The sequence below is a fragment of the Protobothrops mucrosquamatus genome, unplaced genomic scaffold (assembly GCF_001527695.2).
Source record: "Protobothrops mucrosquamatus isolate PMUCROS unplaced genomic scaffold, P.Mucros_1.0 scaffold_247, whole genome shotgun sequence".
NCBI lineage: Eukaryota > Metazoa > Chordata > Lepidosauria > Squamata > Viperidae > Protobothrops > Protobothrops mucrosquamatus.
Window position 1 is genome coordinate 76016 of NW_015386323.1, and position 19252 is coordinate 95267.

At 42.3% G+C, this 19252-nt stretch overlaps 1 protein-coding gene across 1 annotated transcript in view; it reads right to left on the reverse strand.

The window, feature by feature from the left end:
• NOTCH3 (notch receptor 3) overlaps positions 1 to 19252 on the reverse strand; it is an 82948-nt gene that overhangs the window by 7731 nt on the left and 55965 nt on the right. Inside the window, exons 10-27 of the mRNA XM_015830594.1 lie at positions 18899 to 19012; positions 17289 to 17402; positions 16454 to 16687; positions 16062 to 16172; positions 15361 to 15553; positions 15009 to 15154; positions 14724 to 14837; positions 13865 to 13984; positions 13574 to 13726; positions 12140 to 12368; positions 10665 to 10866; positions 9746 to 9899; positions 8196 to 8380; positions 6177 to 6309; positions 5274 to 5525; positions 3315 to 3427; positions 2365 to 2906; positions 1602 to 1806 (exon numbers count right to left, since the gene is read on the reverse strand). Of these exons, the coding sequence (XP_015686080.1) occupies positions 1602 to 1806; positions 2365 to 2906; positions 3315 to 3427; positions 5274 to 5525; positions 6177 to 6309; positions 8196 to 8380; positions 9746 to 9899; positions 10665 to 10866; positions 12140 to 12368; positions 13574 to 13726; positions 13865 to 13984; positions 14724 to 14837; positions 15009 to 15154; positions 15361 to 15553; positions 16062 to 16172; positions 16454 to 16687; positions 17289 to 17402; positions 18899 to 19012 (3314 nt within the window). The remainder of the gene's footprint in view (positions 1 to 1601; positions 1807 to 2364; positions 2907 to 3314; positions 3428 to 5273; positions 5526 to 6176; positions 6310 to 8195; positions 8381 to 9745; positions 9900 to 10664; positions 10867 to 12139; positions 12369 to 13573; positions 13727 to 13864; positions 13985 to 14723; positions 14838 to 15008; positions 15155 to 15360; positions 15554 to 16061; positions 16173 to 16453; positions 16688 to 17288; positions 17403 to 18898; positions 19013 to 19252) is intronic.

The following is a 19252-nucleotide window of genomic DNA, read 5'->3' on the forward strand; positions in this document are numbered from 1 at the left end:
CCAAATGTGCATTATGGATGAACTTGCTTTTAAGGTGTAATTAATCGTTTTAAAAATGCAAGTATATCGTAAGTTCCACTTCTTTTTACAAAAGGCATGCCATACCATTTTAAAACAGCAAATTTATCCCATCGGTGCATCTCTCTGTATTATTGTCTGTTTAATTATCATTAACAGCCTCCTGGGAATCTAGCACTCTCTAAGAAGCTGGTTTTAGTGTAGTTTAAAAAATAAAATAGCAGTTATTAACCGTCAGATTTTATAGGGCAGGCGGAGACAACTGGATAAAGGTGGTCCTATAGGTAAGTGGGTCCCAAGCCATGTAGGGCTTTATAGATGAAATCCAGCATCTCGAAATGCAGCCTACAAGCCAGGGGTAACTGGGGTAATTTGAAGAGCAGAGGTATTGCATGGGCAAACCTGAGGTATGCCTGTAATTGCTTTGTGTGACCATAACCTGGACCAGTTATAGCTTCCAAGTGATCTTAAAGGGTAGCCCTATCTAGACCCTCTTAACAAATAGGGATTATAGTAGACAGGTAGCATTTGTTCAGCAACCACAAATGGGAATCTAGCACTCTCTAAGAAGCTTGTTTTAATGTGGTTTAAAAAATAAAGCACAGTTATTAACCGTCAGATTTTACAGGGGACTGGTAGCTCTGTCATGGAGCAAAACAATGCTAAGTGGGAAACCATGTGACCACAACTCTGCTTTCCTTTTCCCTGCTCCCCTGCCTTTGGAATTATCCCAGAACTAGGATAATTAAAAGGAATTAAAGGGAATTAAAGCTTGTATTTAGGCTCATTGGACAAGAAGGGATTATAGGAGAGCAAGCAGGGGAAATACACATTGAAAGGAGTGCTTCAGGGCTGGGAGTTAGCAGCACACTATACAAAGAGCCCAGTGTAATTCAACATTATGCTTATTGTCATGTGATCCCTTCCTCTTCAATCTCTCTGTTCTGAGATGGCGGGAAAAGATCAGTAATTTCTGTAGCCACTCTCTCCTGTGTCTGACTTTTTTTTTCTTCCCCTCATCCTAGAGGGAAGAAATTGGAGAGGAAGGGATTACAAGAGAGCAAGCAGGCACACCATAAGGAATACACTGGGCTGCAGGCTTAACCCACATTGCTTCCAGCCCCAATTGCACTCCTTTTGATGTTTATTTCTCATGGTAAGCTTTCTTATTCTCTTGTAATCTGTTCCTCTCCAATCCCTCTCCTCTGCAAGGTGGTAGGGAGAACAAGTCAGGCACAGGACAAAGCATATTGACTATAATGACTATCACATGACTGAGAAACATTGTAAAGGTCACAATTGTGGGCACTGGTTGTAAAGTTATTTTTTCAGTGCCATCATAATTTTGAACATCATTGACCAAGGCAGCTGATAAAATACCCTCGGGATATCATGTATTATTTTATTCGAATGAAATAGAATGAGAGTTTTGAGAAGAAAAAGAGATGGGCGGATGCATTTTGAGTGGGTTAATAAAGAACCGGGTCAAGGGACGCATCAGCAGCAGGTCAAGGTATTATTCCAAACTAGTACATTAACGGTAAAAGTAGGTCTGCCTTAGCGTCCCTCCAGGAAAAAATGGCACTCAGCTTCTGCAGGAAGATGGTGCTGGTGCGGAGCAGTTCATCCGGGTGCAGCAGCACGGTGATGATTAGAATACCCTCTGCCAAGTGCTCAGGCACTTCCCGGGCACAATCCAGCCCATCCCAGCCACACTCTTCTTTATTACAGCCTTGGTCACAATGCCCATCAGCAAAGTGATCTGAGCAATATTTCTCATAAATAGGACTGTCAAAAAAAAGAAAGAAAAAGAGATGGGAATGTATCCTTTGCACTAAAACAAATTCTATAGTAACACAAAATGTCTTCTTCGTTGATAAAGAAACATAAAAGAGCGACAGGGAATACCCTTTCCAAATGCACCACAAATCAACTGAGTCATTGGGATTACAATATTGAGACAGCTCGCCCTCCCCCAAAATAAAGATATCTAGAATAAAGATATCTAGAACAGGGGTAGGCAACCTTGGCTCTTTTATGACTCGTGGACTTCAACTCCCAGAATTCCTGAGCCAGCCATGCTGAGGAGAAATGGAGAGGTTTCCATGCTGAGCTATGCTGGCTCAGGAATTCTGGGAGTTGAAGTCCACGAGTCATAAAAGAGCCAAGGTTGCCTACCCCTGATCTAGAATAACAACAACAACAACATTTGTGTTCTGAACAAAGTCTCAGTGTCTCGTTCAGTTAATCTGGCAGAAAAAAGAAGAATACATGCTCGGAGTTCTAATTAAGTACTAGGGAAATATGACCTACAGGTCCCCCTCCAAAGAAGCAGGCAGGACTCACTTGCAGGTGCGCTCACGATTCTTGCAGTCAAAGTTATCATAAAGACACTCAGCGGTGTTGCAGAGTTCATCACACTGACTGTTGTTGAAGTACTGCCAGCACTGAGGGCTCACACACTGCTTCCAAGGATTATCCACCAAAAGAGAGCAGTCACCTCCGTCCCAGTGACAAGCTGGGCTATTGCACATCTTGTCACAATAGGAGTCCCCTGCTTTCGCAGCACACTCTTCCAATGGACAGTGGAGCTCGTGGAGCAGAGGTGGCCGGGCTGTGCGTGCAGTCTTACAGTGAACACCTGTGTAGTCACTAGGGCAGAGGCACTTAAAGTACGGGGCAGTGGCAATCTCATGGCAAACACCCCCGTTGTGGCAAGGTTGGTTCGCGCAACTGCTATTGGCACGGAGGCGACAATCGGGTCCAGCCCACCCAGCTAGGCAGTAACACTGGGCACCCAGAGTTGAAGTCCAGCAGTTGCCACCATTGAAACAGAAGAGTTCTCGGCAAGATAACACACTGCGCTCACAATTGATGCCCGAGTAGCTCTGAAAAAGAAAGAGTTAATAAGAAAGTCAGGCAAAATATCTCTGTTAAAGAGTATCTCCCTTCTTGCAACTGTGATAAGAAAATCCTTTCCCACCCGAAGTTTAAGGTTTGAAGAATCATATTCTTGTACCCATAATACTATATATTTCTTTTGTAGAAACTGGAACCAGAGCTGGAACCCCCCAAGTATCACAGAATTATGCAATTGAATTGTTTTCTACTCCTCCCCAAACAGAAATGGCATTCCAACCCATGATAAAAATGTCAGTTTCTTCAGGTGTAGCACAGCTTCAGTGTATTCAGCTTACATTAATTCTTCTTTGCCCTGCTTAATTCTTTATAATATTCATACTCAGGGAATGTACTATGGTGTCGTACGTACATATAGCTTTGCTCTAGGTACTCACCCGAGGGCAATGGCAGGTATATCTGAGAGGCAAGTTCACGGCTAGTTTACACTGCCCACCATTCTGACAAGGCTGAGATTCACAGGCATTCACAATGTTTTTGCAGTGGCGACCTAAAAAAAGGGGGAAATGTTATTCTGCCAATGATACCGCAAACTTTTCAGGAGAACGCCATGACCCCATTAAATGTGACAATTTCTGTGGCTGACAGATTCTTCTTTCACACCAATGCCTATTGCAGTGTTTCTCAACCTTGACAATTTTAAGGCATGTGGACTTCAACTCCCAGAATTCCACAGCCAGCAATGCTGGCTGTGGAATTCTGGGAGTTGAAGTCCACATGCCTTAAAATTGTCAAGGTTGAGAAACACTGGCCTATTGAGCTCTATCATCAACATTGAACTAGCAAGTGAGTATATTCTTTCCTAATTAAGCATGAATTACAAAAATATTCAATCAGTCAGGCATAAATACTTCTCTCTTGTTACAAAACTTTCCAAACTCTAACACTCTCTCTCTCTCCCCCTCCCTCCCTGTGTGTGTTGCTGAGCCATAGCTCCCAAGATTTCTAAGAAATACTCATTTAACATGTTACAGAATACAAACCAAATTCAAAACTCAAGCAAATGGAAAGTGATGCTGAAATAGAATATACAATATATTAACCTTATAGATAAAAGTTAACCTGGAAATCCCCCACAGATCATAGAATGCAAAGCTTTCAGTTTGAAAAATGCAAAAGAATAACATATACTTTTTTTTTTTACTGTCAACCAGGATTGAGATGGACCTAGTAGAAAAACAAATCTACCATATTGGGGGGGGTGTGTGTTTCCCAATAAAATAAATATGAGATCATTTAAAAACAAACTTGTTCCATAAGCCTACCACGAAAGACACGAATGGATGTGTAATACTTCATGACTCATGAATATCCAGAGAACTTTAGGTAAAACGTGCACATTTTTACTCCAGGGCTTTTCAACCAGTGGTACGGATACCACCTGTGGTACATTGGCACCTGGCAGGTGGTACGCGACCATCCTAGAAAAGTGGTAGCGGGGGAGGGGAATGAGCTGAACCAGTGGCAGTACCGCACAAGCCTGAGCGAAAGACGGCTGGGCTCAGCGGAAGCGCCAGGATCAGCACCAGGCTCCAGCTGGAGCTCAACGCTGATCCTGATGCTTCTGAGCCCAGAAGAAGCGCCGATCAGCTGGAATGTTGCAGCATCTCCAGGGTCTTGTGATTTACATTCAGATGCTTGGCAACTGATTCATATTTGTGACGGTCACAGTGTCCTAGGGTCATGTGAAGTGACCAAAACCTGCTGCAACCACCCAGCAGATGGGGGGAATAAAAACCAAACACCCCCCCACCCCACTCCCGCTGCCAATCCTCAACAGAAATGCTCACAACAATGAAAACCTCGGACAGGAGGAAGAACGCCGCCGGGCAGGCAGGCAGGTGTCTTGCTCGGCTGTGGCATGGAGAGCACTTTTTTCAGTGCCATTGTAACTTCGAACAGTCACTAAGCGAACTGTTCTAAGTCGAGGACTACCTGTACTTTATCACTTTTTTCTTTTTTGGGGGGGGGGTCATCAAGTTTTTGACACCTTGCTAGGTGACTGGTGGTACTCGGATGTTGCCATATCCTAAAAGTGGTACAATGGGTGAAAAGGTTGAAAAGCCCTGTTTTACTCATTTGCTGTTTTGTTACAATAAATGATCAATTACTCAAAAAAACAAAATGTTTCATGATACCCTCACCAGAATGCCTGAATGCTCATTTTGTGGTTTTTGGAGTCAACAAGTGGTGACTTTCCAAAAAAAATTCATACAATTTTAATTGCTTTTTCCTGGAGACATTTATTTCAGCCTGTCTCCTCTGCTCACCACTGCAGCTCACATTCTTCTTTGCCTCTTGAATCCATCACATTCACATTATCAGCACTCACTCACCCGTGTAGCCTGGCTTGCAGATGCACTGGTAGTCACGGGCTTCTTGAATGCAGTCAAGGGTGTTGCGTGGATGGCAGGGATTGGACTGACATTCATTTATATCTCCCTCACAACGCTCGCCTGTAAAGCCTGGTGGGCAGTTGCAATGGTAACCACCCACTCTGTCCATACATGTTCCATTGTTCAGGCATTTGGGGACACGGCTATTAGGATTCGAGGCACAATCATCCTCATTTATTTCACACAAGACACCTATAGAGACAAACAACAAACAATCATTCCAAAGGTTCTAATACTACGTACCCCAAACATATCCCCACTTCTTGAACTGCTTGTGATAAGAATAAATTCCCCATTCTGAAGGTGAGATGGCCTATTGAAAGTATGTTCAATTTCAGCTCCCATCAACGCTACTAATGTAACCAAAGCAAGGGATCACGGTTTTATAGTTCAAGACTCCAGACAGCATGAGGTTGCTATTGTAAGGCTGTGTTTCCCTTTCTTATTACCTGAGGAAAAAAATGGGTAGGGAATTTATGGCTTTCCAAATGTGATTAGAAAACAATTACAATTATCTCTGATGGTCAGCTGTGATGGCTAGAGGCTAACGGGAGTCTATATTCAGAAACACCAGGAAAGTCACAAACTGTTCAACACTGTTGGAAAAAGTCCAGTTCCGAGGTTGTCCTCTTTCAAATGAGCTCATATTCTCTATCAAGTGATTTAAGAAAAAAAAAATCCAGGTCTCGTCTCCACAGAAGTAAATGAAAATCAGAGCTGCACTGGTTAAATCTAAAATATGTCCCTCTGTTGTCTTATGCTTTCCACCTAAGAATACTAACAATGTTTCCCACATGATAAGAGGTGCTATTATCCCATTCCACAAAAAAGCCACGTGCTTACCTAGTGTTCCTGGTGGGCAGGAACAAATGTAGCGACCAGTGAGGTCAATGCAAGTCCCGCCATTCTGGCATGGGTGTGACTGACATTCATCAATATCAAATTCACAGTTTTTCCCCTCAAAACCTAGAGGACACTAAAAAGAGGGGGGAAAATAGGTAAAGATAATAAGACAAGAAAGTATTCTTAAAAACATACTTTCAAAGTGCTTCTTATCCATTTTTCATTAAATCAAGAATACTGAATAGGACTTAGAATTTTTTAAACAATTCCAATATATACTCAGAATACAGATAACAGTTTGTCTTACAACATTAGAATTAACAGAGCAGAACAAAAATATATCATCCACATCCATATAATCATAAAATATGGTACAAAATGGCTATTTTTAAAAGCAAGTAGTGATACCTCAATTGTGAAGAAGAAAGAATGTAGTTGCTGAATGTGTCGTGAAAGGTATACAAGACAGAATTATCTTATTTCCATTAGAAAATATAAAAGTCAAGATTTTGCAATGAAGAGGTTTTGCATTGAGAAAAGACAACTGCATTTCAGTTATACAGATCCTCTATCACCCATTCTAAAAAAACATTATGGGACAATCTTTGACACGATGGGATCCCCGATTTGCTGTTCTGTTCATTATAGTATTAAAGAACTGGCAAACATAGATTTAAATCTGATTGAGGGCTTATATGACGAGACACATGAAGACCACATTCATATATCATTTTGGAAAGACAATGATTTAGCATAGAGTTGAGGATTACACTCAACAGGGGGGGGTGGAGGCAGGGCGGCAAAAAAGTTAAGGCTACATGTCAAACATGCGAGCAGAATAGTAGTTGGAGGGGAGTTTAGTTATTTGTCTTTTAAACTGTGATTTGTCTATTTAAGGCTAAGTGAGGAATCATTTCTCACGTATCTCCCCTTTAAAAGAATGAGAACCTATTATTAGTTTTCAATAATCATGCTCAGAGTCTTCCCATGGTTGCCTACCTGATTTACCATAGTATATATGAACAGAACGGTGCCCTCCATTCCTTTTATATTTATGGTAGATTGTAAGAAAACTCTTAAACACCTCCCTGCCTGCCATGGGACATTTGCCTATAGTTGGCAGCTACATTTCAATGTATTTACCTCAAACTAGTTTTGTCTTTAGACCTGATTTAGACAGTAATGTAAATGCAATCATTCTCTAGAACCAATCATACTGCAGAAATAACTAAATAAATGTAAGAGCTTTATTTGGAAGAGATTAATATGGTCTTTTTTATTATCTAAAGCCCTTCTATCGTTTAATTTGATAGGCCAGCAACAACATTCTTACCACAGGAAAATATATTGAGGTGCAGCGGTTTAAGAAAAGATGACAGAATGAGTGTTGAATGTTGATAGAGACTGCCACCCAAGTACTGAATAGGCAGGGTGGAGAATTTTTAAATCTCCACATTTTCTTAAATTCTAATTCTTCCTTATCCAGCCAGGGTAATAACTGTATTTGTTTCTACGTTGCAAAATTAACTTAATTGTATACAAATAGTTTCTACTTGCTTAGTGAAATCTGAAATATCACTGAAGGAATACCAGTTTGATCTAGCTCATGGTTGCAACAAAAATTCAAGAAACAATGGAAGGTATTTTACTGTTCGCATACCCCGAATTAAGAGATTACAGGGTCGTAAAAAGGGAGTTATTCAATGCCCGAAGAGGAATAATCAAATATGCATAAATTTTGCACTGCATGTTGGAACAACAGAAAACAACTGCAGTATTTTATGAAGAAATGTACTCAACACGGAAAACACAGATCATTGGGAGATAGTTCTTTTTTTTGTCTTGTTTTACATTAACTGGAAAAATAAGGTATAGGTTTGTGCCAATTCCTTAGCTCCCAATCTTCGCAACATCCCCCGTGCAACATTATGGCCTCCAATGCTTCCTTTATGAAGCAGCACTTTTCCTAGAAGATAAGCTAGGTTCTCTGGCCGATATGGTTGGCTAGGCCTTCCTCACCTCACAGGCATAACCTCCCACAAAACTACGGCAGGTGCCCCCATTCCGACATAGGCTGTGCTGGCAGTGATTGACCTCACTCTCACAGTAGCTGCCAGTGTAGCTCTTCTTGCAAATACAGTAGTGTGTATTGCCAGCATCCACACAACGGCCTCCATAATGGCACACTTGTTCCTTGGTCACACCTATGCCGAGGAAAAAGAGAATTATTCACTGTGTGCTCTCAACATATCCTCTGTACTCTTTTCTAAGAGAACTAAACAGAATTAGCAAGAACAAAAATTGTGAAGAAAAACAAAACAAGTGTACACAACCACGATTTATTTATGTTCCAAGCCTTTGAAAATAGCTGGAGTTTCTTCTGTTCTAAGTTCAATTTTCTAGAGGAAGAACATACTTTTGTAGTGTTTCTGAAATTTGATTCTAATTTGTCTTTAAAGGATATGTTTACAGTTCTCATTGGCATCATTTGGTGGAAATTGAATATATGTTTATAAAATAAATGAAATAATGTATGGCAGATTTAAAACGTGAAAGAGTATATAATATACTTCATACAGCTAGAGCAAGAGCTTTCGACTGTTTTCAGGCTACATAATGATTTAGAAATGCAAAAATGATTTAGAAAAATTATTGAAACCCCTGGCGGGAAAACACAAAACTTTAGAACAGTGTTTCTCAACCTTGACAATTTTAAGGCATGTGGACTTCAACTCCCAGAATTCCACAGCCAGCAATGCTGGCTGTGGAATTCTGGGAGTTGAAGTCCACATGCCTTAAAATTGTCAAGGTTGAGAAACACTGCTTTAGAATGACAGAAAATTGGCTGTGTTTGAGTAAACATTTTCCCCTAAAACTTTCACAGAACCCATCAAATTCTCAAATAGGATTCCAGGGAACATAATTTGAAGCACCCTGAGCTAGAGGACCAAACAGACCAAACATCTCTATTATACAGTTCATTGAGTACCAAGACCAGGGGTAGGCAACCTTGGCTCTTTTATGACTCATGGAGTTCAATTCCCAGAATTCCTGAGCCAGCATAGCTGGCTCAGGAATTCTGGAAGTTGAAGTCCATGAGTCATAAAAGAGCCAAGGTTGCCTACCCCTGACCAAGACATTCAGTTTTGTTTAGAGAGAGAACCCATTTTGAAGTAAACATAATAAACATTCTCTCTGACTAAATAACTGAAACATCTGCTAATGCTGAATCGATTATTATAGCAAATAACATTAGCAATATTCACACTCTCCTTGGAAAGCATAGAAAATAAAACTTCATGAATGCTAAATATTTGATGGACACTCCTAGGAATTGCAGTTGGGAGATTAATTGGTGGCTGAGTGGATTTAAAGACATTGTCCCAGTAGCTCTGAAATACTTGAACAGCGAGTACAAGATGACAATGTTGAGAAGCCTGGATAATGAACAACACACATTTGAGCTTGCGGCGGAGACATTTTCACTGTGAACACAAGTAGCAGGGTCGAAGAGGAACAGTTAACTTCTCTTTACAGAGGGAGGAGACCTGGAACAGCAAGACCCTTACCTCGGTTCCTTGCCACCACGTCACAAGAAACATTTGGGATGTCACAGTAACGGCCAGTCCAGCCTCCAGGGCAATCACAGGATAAAGTAGCACCCGACTGTACACAGTGCCCACCGTTTTGACAGGGGGAACGGCTACACAAATCCAGAAGGTTCTGGAAGGGCAAAACAACGCAAGAGTATGTGACAAAATATTGTGGTCTTGCCAATGTGAAACCCTCATCTTTCCTTTGTATTGAGCTACTGTGGTATATACCCCCTCCGGTCTCAGATCTTCTTGTAGATGCCTTGCTCCCCTTAGATCAGACATGTCAAACACAAGGCCCGGGGGCCAGATGCGGCCCGCGAAGTGTTTCATGTGGCCCGCGAAGCCATCCTGGAAACAGTGAGGGAACGGCCCCCGCTGCCTTGGCCCTGGCCCAGGCCGGCCGGGAGCCAATGTACAATTTTGTGGTGGCCATCTATGCTGAAACGCATTCAGTCTTAGCTCCACAAGGCTGTCTGGAAACAGCAAGGAACCAGCCCCTGCCACGTCAGCCCCGCCCCCTGGGTGCATGCTGGGGAGGTGTCACCCTTTGTGAGGAATGAAGAAATGGACCATGCCTTGGCGCTTGCCCCAGTCCCACCCCCTTCTGCCAGAGATCCTCAGATCTGTCCCACTCCTGCCCAGGCCCCCACAGGCACCCTTGACGCGAACAATGTAGAGCTGGCCATGCCCACCCAGTAGGCCACACCCACTCCATCCACACCCACCCAGTAGGCCGCACCCACCCTGGCCACACCCACCTGACCCCCCCAAGGGCAACCGCAATGCTGATGTGGCCCTCAATGAAATTGAGTTTGACACCCCTGCCTTAGATAAATTCTAAAGATGTAAAATTATTTGCATCTCCTTTACCTGAGGCTTGGAGAAAATTTACCTGGCACTGAGGACCTGTATAGCCCTGAGGACAGGTGCAACGATAGGACTGGACACCGTCATGGCACACCCCACCATTGAGACAGGGCTGTGACTGGCACTCATCAATCTCATGCTGGCAGTGGGTGCCTGTGAAGCCAGCACGACAGTGGCAGGTGTATGAATTCACTCCATCCAAGCACGTTCCGCCATTGAAGCAAGAGCTGCCAGAAGACAAACAGAGAAGTACAAAATGAAGGAAGAGACCAGCAACACTTTCTAGCCTGAGTTTCCTCTAGCAGAGATGTAACTTCCTCTAGGCTAGCGGTTCTCAACCTATGGGTCGCGACCCCATTTGGGGTCGATTGACCATTTCACGGGGGTCGCCAAGCAAGGCTGTCCGCCATTTTTTCCCCTTTTCCGGCGGGTGCCTTACCTCCCTTGAGCTGGGCCAGCTGGTGGTCGGCCTGCTCCGTCTCTGCCGCTTGCCAGCTACACCTCGGCCAGCGCAGGGGGCGGAACCACGCATGCGCGGTGCTCCCGGGCAGGGAAAGTCCTCGACTTACGACCAGTTGGGTAGTCCTCGACTTACGACAGGTTTAGTCCTCGACTTACGACCGGTTTAGTCCTCGACTTACGACCGGTTGGGGGGTCGCGGCATTAAAAAGGTTGAGAACCACTGCTCTAGGCTAAATGTGTTGGCAAACCAATATCTAAAAGAAGAATGTCTACTCTTGCTGAAAAATGAAACAGTAAGAAAAGCCATTCTGTTCTCCAGCACACTACAGAAGGGCCTGTCATTAATCTTTCTTCTTGCTCAATAGTTAGGTTCAGTTTGCCTGCGACAGACAGGCAATGGAATATTGTAGGTAAATCTTCCTACACTTTAGCATCCAATGCTTCCTCCATTTGGACTATGTGGTCTAGGAGCAGATAATTCAAAGGAACAAAGTTAGAGAATTCAGTTCAAGAGGAGCATGTGTATAAAATGATCTACTTCTCCATTTGAAAACTAGTGGAAAAAAATAACTTTCTGCCGTTTGCACTCTATATCCATCCAGGTATTGAGAACTATGACAGCAGAGATAAAGTTTCATAAGCCCCTTCAACTGAATGCATGGAGCATGATGTTCCACAGAGAGAAATGTGGGTATGTACTTGGTATGTGATGCAAATCTCCAAAATAATTCTCACCGCTCTGCTATTTGGCTTTAGTGATATAAAGAGAGTTCTAGGGGCCATACTGCACGCTGAACTGTTCAGCAACCTGAATGACCAGGGAGCTTGTGAGCAAGACATGAGATGCTGAACCCTTAGAAGAGGGGTTCCCAACCAGGGGGTGCAAAAACATGGGTTTTCAAAATTATAAGTGTATATGCATAGTTCGTTGCCGTTATTTCGAACTTTTGTAAGGGGTGCAAGAATATATCAGAAGCGTTCTAGGGGTGCGGGGTATAGAAAAGGTTGGGAACCACTGCCTTAGAACAATAATCTCACCTGTCAGTGCACTCCTGCACATTGTGCTCACAGTGTAAGCCAGCCCAGCCTGGGGAACAAGTACAAGTGTAGCTGTTGACATAGTCGGTACAGGTGGCCCCATTGCGGCAGGGGTTGCTGAGGCACTCATTGGTTTCAGTTGCACAGCGCGGTCCTGTGAAACCTGGCAGGCAGGTGCATGTGAAGGAACTGATGCCATCCTGACAGGCGCCACCATTCAGGCAAGGATCTGTTGGCAGGGAGGAGAATGTTCAAAAGGTTTTAGTAAGCGTAAGCATTCTTTTCTTCTTCTTCGAACAAATGACTAAATTTTGTATATTCTCGTGCATTTAGCATAGTGGCGGTGAACGTACGACGTGGTGGCATGCCACAATGTTTTGGGTGACCCACCAGCATTCACAAACACTCAACAACTACTCTCAAAAGCATGCCCTATTCTCATGACTTCTGGACACTATGGAGACCATGAGAGAATCAGTTATGCTCTTGTGCCCCCTCTGAAGGTTGGGCGAGAGGACTGTGCTCCCGTGCAGCCTCTGGACCCTTAGAAAATCATTTTGAGAAACAGGACATGCTTTCACATGATATTCGGGGGCTGTGCAAGAATGGGGTGTATTCTTGTGTGGCTTTTGGAGGCTGCAGTGGTCGTGGAAGAGCATTTTCCAAAGTTGTTTCAAGAATGAAGGCCTTGTGCAACCTGGAGTAGCCTTGGGTAAGCTGCAAGAACCTCTCCAACAGAAAGAGAACAGTGTCTGAAGGTAAGTAGTGCATGACAGATCTTGGGGATGGCCATAGGTCAATTACGCTGTTCCCTCTAAGTTTTCCATGCCTTGGGGGATGGTGCAAGGCAACCTTTTTGAGTGGCAGCAATGGGGCAAGGGCTGGTGTCAATGCCCAGGCATCTACTTCAAACCCAACCTCAGCATTGTCATTGAGGGTCACTGTTCAGAGTGATCTAGATGGGGGGGGGGTGTTGATAGAGAATTCTTTCTTTTTGGTTAAGGGTGTGTGTGTAGGAGAGAGGGGGGGAGGCGGGGAGTGAGAGAGAGGGAGGGAGGGAGGGAGGGATGCCAGCAAAGTCAATTTAAGTCTGTTGCAAAGTTCTGACACACTGAGGCCACAAGTTCACCTTGATCTGGCATCATGACTACCTCTGAACTTCAGACTTAAGGATCATTTAAATATGTCTAAATCTCACTGGAAATGAATGAAGGCGTTTCAGGTCTGGTTTCAGAATTAGTCAGAATTACTTTTAAGAAAACAGTTGAACAAAGGCCTTGAGACTCTAGTTTGTCAAGACAACAATAAGACTGGAATCTCAGGTAAGAAATAATGCCATATATCCGGTCTCTGAAAAAGTAACCCAGCTGGAGAGCAAACTCTTTAGTTCCAATCAGATTCTTCCTTGTTTTCCCATATATTCAATAAACCTACTAGGTGTGCAATCATCAATATCCATCTCGCAGTTGATGCCAGTGTAGCCAGGGCGGCAGGCACATCTATAGCTGCCGAGTGTGTTGGTGCAAGTGCCCCTGTTTCGACATGGGTTCTGGTCACATTCATTAATGTCAATGTGGCATTGCTGCCCTATAGGGAGAGAACAAAATGTAGACAGTTATTTTAAAGTGCTTAATGCTTTAATTTCTCTATCGTGTCTCCATTTAAAGGCGTTTAAAATATAATGCTCTGAAAGCGATGGGAAAAAAGGACACATGGTCATAATACCTTGCCAGCCTGGTCCACAACTGCAAGTAAACCCTTCATAATCAGGTGTATGGTCACAAACACCATTGTTCTCACATGGGTTAGGGAAGCAAGGAGCCAAAACATTCTCACAGTTCCGTCCTGGGGAAAAGAATGAAAAGCCTGTCAAGAGTAGGCAGGTATTTATTTATTTATTATTATTTGTTCAACCGAACTAATATTCTTCTATGGGAAAGCATATCTTGATACATCTCAAACATTCAAGCTATAATTGATTGCTGCTTACAAAAGGTGGTTCTCCTTATAGACAATGGATACTGTTGTAATTTAAAGTGAAATCCAAAATGGAATTGCACAACTGTCACAGGCACATATTGGACAGTGTGGATGACCTTTACCCATTGTGAGAATTCACTCAGCTTCCTCCCCTCCAGATGTTCCTATACTATTATCTGACATCAATATGTACAAAAGGCAGATATCAAGAAGCCTAAGGCAAGATTACAGCCTGTTTTTTCCTCACTCTGTTTTATACATTCCCACTTTTTAGGCTTTTGTTTGGAAACATTATCTATTTCAAAGTTGTATTTGAAGAACACCACGGAATGGCCATACTGCATTATGTCTACAGCTGAGATTTTTACACAATTAATACCAGAGCTATTATGACTATATCATGAAATAAAAAAAGTACAGGTTATGAATATGAGCCATGATCCTCCAGCTTCCAATCTAGTACTCAGTATCAATTGTTTTTTTGTGCATTTGCAATATTGATATAAGCAATTTCCAGAGGACAGGCTGGAACAAGGATTACGTTAGCCCCAAAGAAGCATCCAGTCCACCAACAAACTCTTATCGCAAAGAACTTTCTACTCACCAGTGTAAGGCAAGTCACACAGACAAGTATAACTGGCAATGCCATCAATACAGGTGCCCTGGTTGAGGCAAGGGCTAGAAGCACAGTCGTTTATATTGATCTGGCAATAAGTTCCTGAAGAGAAAATGATAATCACATCAATCCTATGAATTAAAACTTAAGAAGAAACCAGTGCCATCATCCAACCCTGTCATGCAGAATTTGAGGAAAGGGAAAATCGGTGTCCTGGTCTAGAATTCTTTAGGGAAAAGCATGGGCAAGGTAAGCCCAGCAAGTTAAGCATACCCTGGAAGCCTTCTTTGCATTTACAACGATAGCCATTGACATAATCGGTGCAGGTGCCATAATGCTGACACGGATTGGATTCGCACTCATTGTGGTTCACGTCACAATTGGTGCCAGCCCAGCCTGGCTCACATTTACACTGGTACCTAAAAAAATAAAATAATGAAGTCAAGATTCCTCACTTCTTCCAAAACAGTTCACCAAGGCCACTTGATGCAGATTTAATGTACTCCTTCCTTCACAGTTACAGATCTCTCAACAGGAACAAACCCTGCCTATTCCTAACCGGATCAGCAGTTTTCTACAAAGACCTAGCCATCTGGATTTGTGGCCTAGGGTAAAAAGCTCTCACCCATTGATGTCATCATGGCATGTGCCATGCACACAGGGGCTGCTGCTGCACTCGTCCACTTCTGAATAGCAATGTGGATCATGGAAACCCTCGGGACAAAGGCAAGAGAACCCGTCTTCACCATCCACACAGGTACCGCCATTCTTGCAAGGGTTGGATGCACATTCATTAATCTCTATATTGCATAGAGGACCTGAAAGGGGGAAAAAATGACTGCAATAAGCAATGAGATGATCAGGCTTATAGTTTTGAGGAACAATAGATCAATTCGTACAAATTAAATTTAAACCCATAGAAAACCACAAATTATTTGGGACCAAGTGCACTAGACCTTTAAATGGCATATTGGGGGTGGGATTATATTACAAAACAAGTGGGCCCATGATAAGCAATAATTTGATTTGATATACTTTTAACTGAAGAACTGGTAAAAAAAAAAAAATTCTCTTCATTTAATCCTTTTCCAGTTCGTTACAACTGAGCAACAATTTTTAGAAAGGCTAGGATCTGGAGCCAATTTGTGCGTTTCTGTCCTCCAGCCTTCTGAACACCCTAATTTCTGGCTGCAAAGCCAAGCACTTATAATCTGTAAGCAGAATTACCTGTAGTATAATCCAATTTTGCTGATTTTATAACTAACGCTTCCTTTCCTTTCTTGCCCCAGCCCCCTCCCCAAACATAACCCGTCACCCAGCCATCACCTGTGAAGCCAGGTTTGCAGATGCAATCATAACGATTGATGCCATCGTGGCAGTTCCCATAGTCACAAGGATTGCTGGCGCAGTCATCAAAGTTTATCTCACAGTTAGCACCTTGAAGGAAATGACATATTATGAATCTCAGAAAGGCAGTAGTTCACCCCTCCCTTCACCATGTTCCACAATAGCTGGATTTCTCTTGACTAAATGACAGGTGTAGATGATGAGGTACGCTAGCATAAGTAAGCAAGGTTCTTGAAACATCATTTAAGGGTGCTGCCCGCAAGTCTTAAAAATGGTAATGTGACTGCTCAACAGTTCTGTCCTTTAAGAGAGAGCTTGAACCCAGGCAAGGAAGAGGGAACATTTTTTATAGATAAGAAAAAAGTTCTTACCTGAGGTCCCTGGCTGACAGTGGCAGAGGTACTTATTTACTAGGTCAATACATTTGCCCCCGTGCTGACAGGGATTACTATGGCACTCGTTGATCTGGTTCTCACAGCGATACCCAGTGTAACCAGCCACACATATACAGGTGAAGCTGGCAATGCCATCTACACAAGTGCCATGGTGGCAAGGATCTGGGGAGCAGTCATCTATGTTCTTTTCACACAAAACCCCTTCAAAACCTATAAAAAAAACCAGAAGATAGCATTAGCATGGATTACAGAAACTTCCTGGGGAAATTCCCCTAACTTTAATTTTAGTAAGCTATTGATTAAAAAGAGACCAAGTCTCATCTTGCAGTTATCTTAGTGTAACTTTGAGGTATGTGTAAATTGAAATTTAGACACTGAACAAAAGATGGGCCATTTCCATCATAGCAAAGAACAATAAAAGTCTGCCCCCAATTACAAGAGTTTTTAAGTAGGAAGAATTAGATACCATCTTCCACTATAGGGAAATACTACTATTTCCCTGGGAAAAAATATAATATATGCTTTTAGTTTGAAAAACATTTTATCATTCTTTTTCCACTGATTCAAGACCCAATACCAAAGATAGAAATAAACTGTGCCTGAATCAAGTGTTAGCAACTATTACTTGAAACTCTTCCTTCACAAAAAAATCCTCCTCTCTGATGAAGAGATATGTTATGGGGAAAGAACTCGTATCATGCACACAATAAGTAGAAAACAATGTGGCAGCATTTATTTCTCCCTGTGTTAGTATCCCATAAACCCTTGAATTCATTATTAAATCTCATCAACTTCTGCAGTAAGTAATCACCTTCTGTACAACGGCATTCATAAGCATTGGGCCTATCCACGCACTTGGCACCATTTTGACATGGTGTGCTGGCACACTCATCGATGTCTATTTGGCACATAGAACCCGAGAAGCCTGAATGTAGAAGGAAAAATATGTCAAACAAAACAGAAAAACCAATGAAATAGCAATTGAACCACAGGTCCTACTTCAAATAGTACATCCCAACGACAATTCACAAAAAAAATAGTGCTTCCTTTTTGCTATTCACTCTGATAAAAATTTTACACATCTGCATCATATTTCACAGGTTTGTTGAATGCAGAGGTGACAGGAGTTTGATTTTATCCCTTATGGTATTGACTTTTGATTTTGGTTTTAATCTTATTATTTTAAACCATCTATAGAGTTTTGGGAATCAGGAAATTTAGAAATGTAGTGAAGACTGGATTTAATGGACTTCAGTGTAAAAGACCTCATATTCAATGAACTAATGTTCCACATCAGTTAATATTATTTGTATCTTCATGCAAATTACCTAAATTGTCACGGGTAACAAAATTTACTTCCTAAAGCACTGCAACACCATGCATATATGCAATAATTCGGGTAAATCCAATATGACCTTGGGAAGAATGGAAGTACTACCTGAATGGCTACTTTCTCAGTGGCTATGTAGGGAAAATCCTATATAAACATCCCACTGCCATTAGGAGAAATAAAAAGCATTTCAAGCATGGTTCAGGGTCAGTATAGGGCATTTCTAAGAGAGCCTCCAAATGGCTGGAACTAGATCAACCCTGTATAAACTGACAATCTGAACAGAAAAAAATACAGGCAGCAATAGAAAAGGTTTGGCACTGTAAAATACAGCTTAGTCACACAACTCAGCCTTACCACCAGAGGCCTATAACAAGAGCTCTTAATGTCTCTCTCCCTTCTCTCCACAGGGGTTTTTGCAGTGTCTACCCCACATGTAAATTGGGTTCAGGGGCCTGAGCGACAGGCTAGGGAAACAAAGATGCCATTGTCCAAGCTCCCACAGAGCGTGCTAGAGGCCTGTCTGCCAATCAACCCTAAAAACAACTAAATGGAGCATAGTACCTCCACCCAGTTGTAGCCGAAAAGCTGGGCAAGTCCTGGGGAAGAAGCCAATGATACTGCCATAAAATTACAGTGGTAGCCCAGACACTGACCAAAAATTCTCCAGATAGGCTGTTTGTTCAGCAATGGATACCTATGCAGTCTATACAAATGGGTAAGTAGGTAAGAAATGTCACGAGGGGGGGGGGAGAGTATGAATGCAAGAGAAATTGCAGCACAGCTCTAAAACAAAGCAGTGCATATTGTTAAGTTCTCAAGCAACGGGTGTTCTCAAATATTACAAGGAGAAAAACTAAGCTTCTTATGAAAAAGGATTGCAGTTCCCCAATCTTCTAAACGTCAGGGCCTGGCAGACTTCAAATACACTCACAGCACATACGTGTGGTGTCAGGTAAGAAGAAGCCAAGTGGAAAAATGGTTCCTAGATACAGAATCTGTAATGTTATGCAGAAAAAATAAGCCGCTTTCATTTTTTCCCAAGTGGAAATGAGAGGTAGTGCTCCTGATTGGCAAAGTTCCATACTTACCTGAGGGGCAGGTGCAACTGAACCCATTGACCATATCCTTGCAGACACCCCCATTGACACAGGGATTGCTTTCACACTCATTGATATTTATTTCACAGTAAGTACCACTGAAACCTGCAATCACAAAAAATAATTTCTACTGTAAACTCTATATTCTCTACTGTAAAGTCTATATTCATTCATATTAGGTACTCAGCATACATCCCACAGAAATAATGGGGCGAAGAGCCCATTGTTATCAGGAAGACTAATTTATTATACAGAAAAAAAGATGCACCATAATAAAAAACACTTTATTTTCAAAATTGGGCAATCATAAAATCTATTTTTTTTTGAAGTGTTTGAATCCTCACT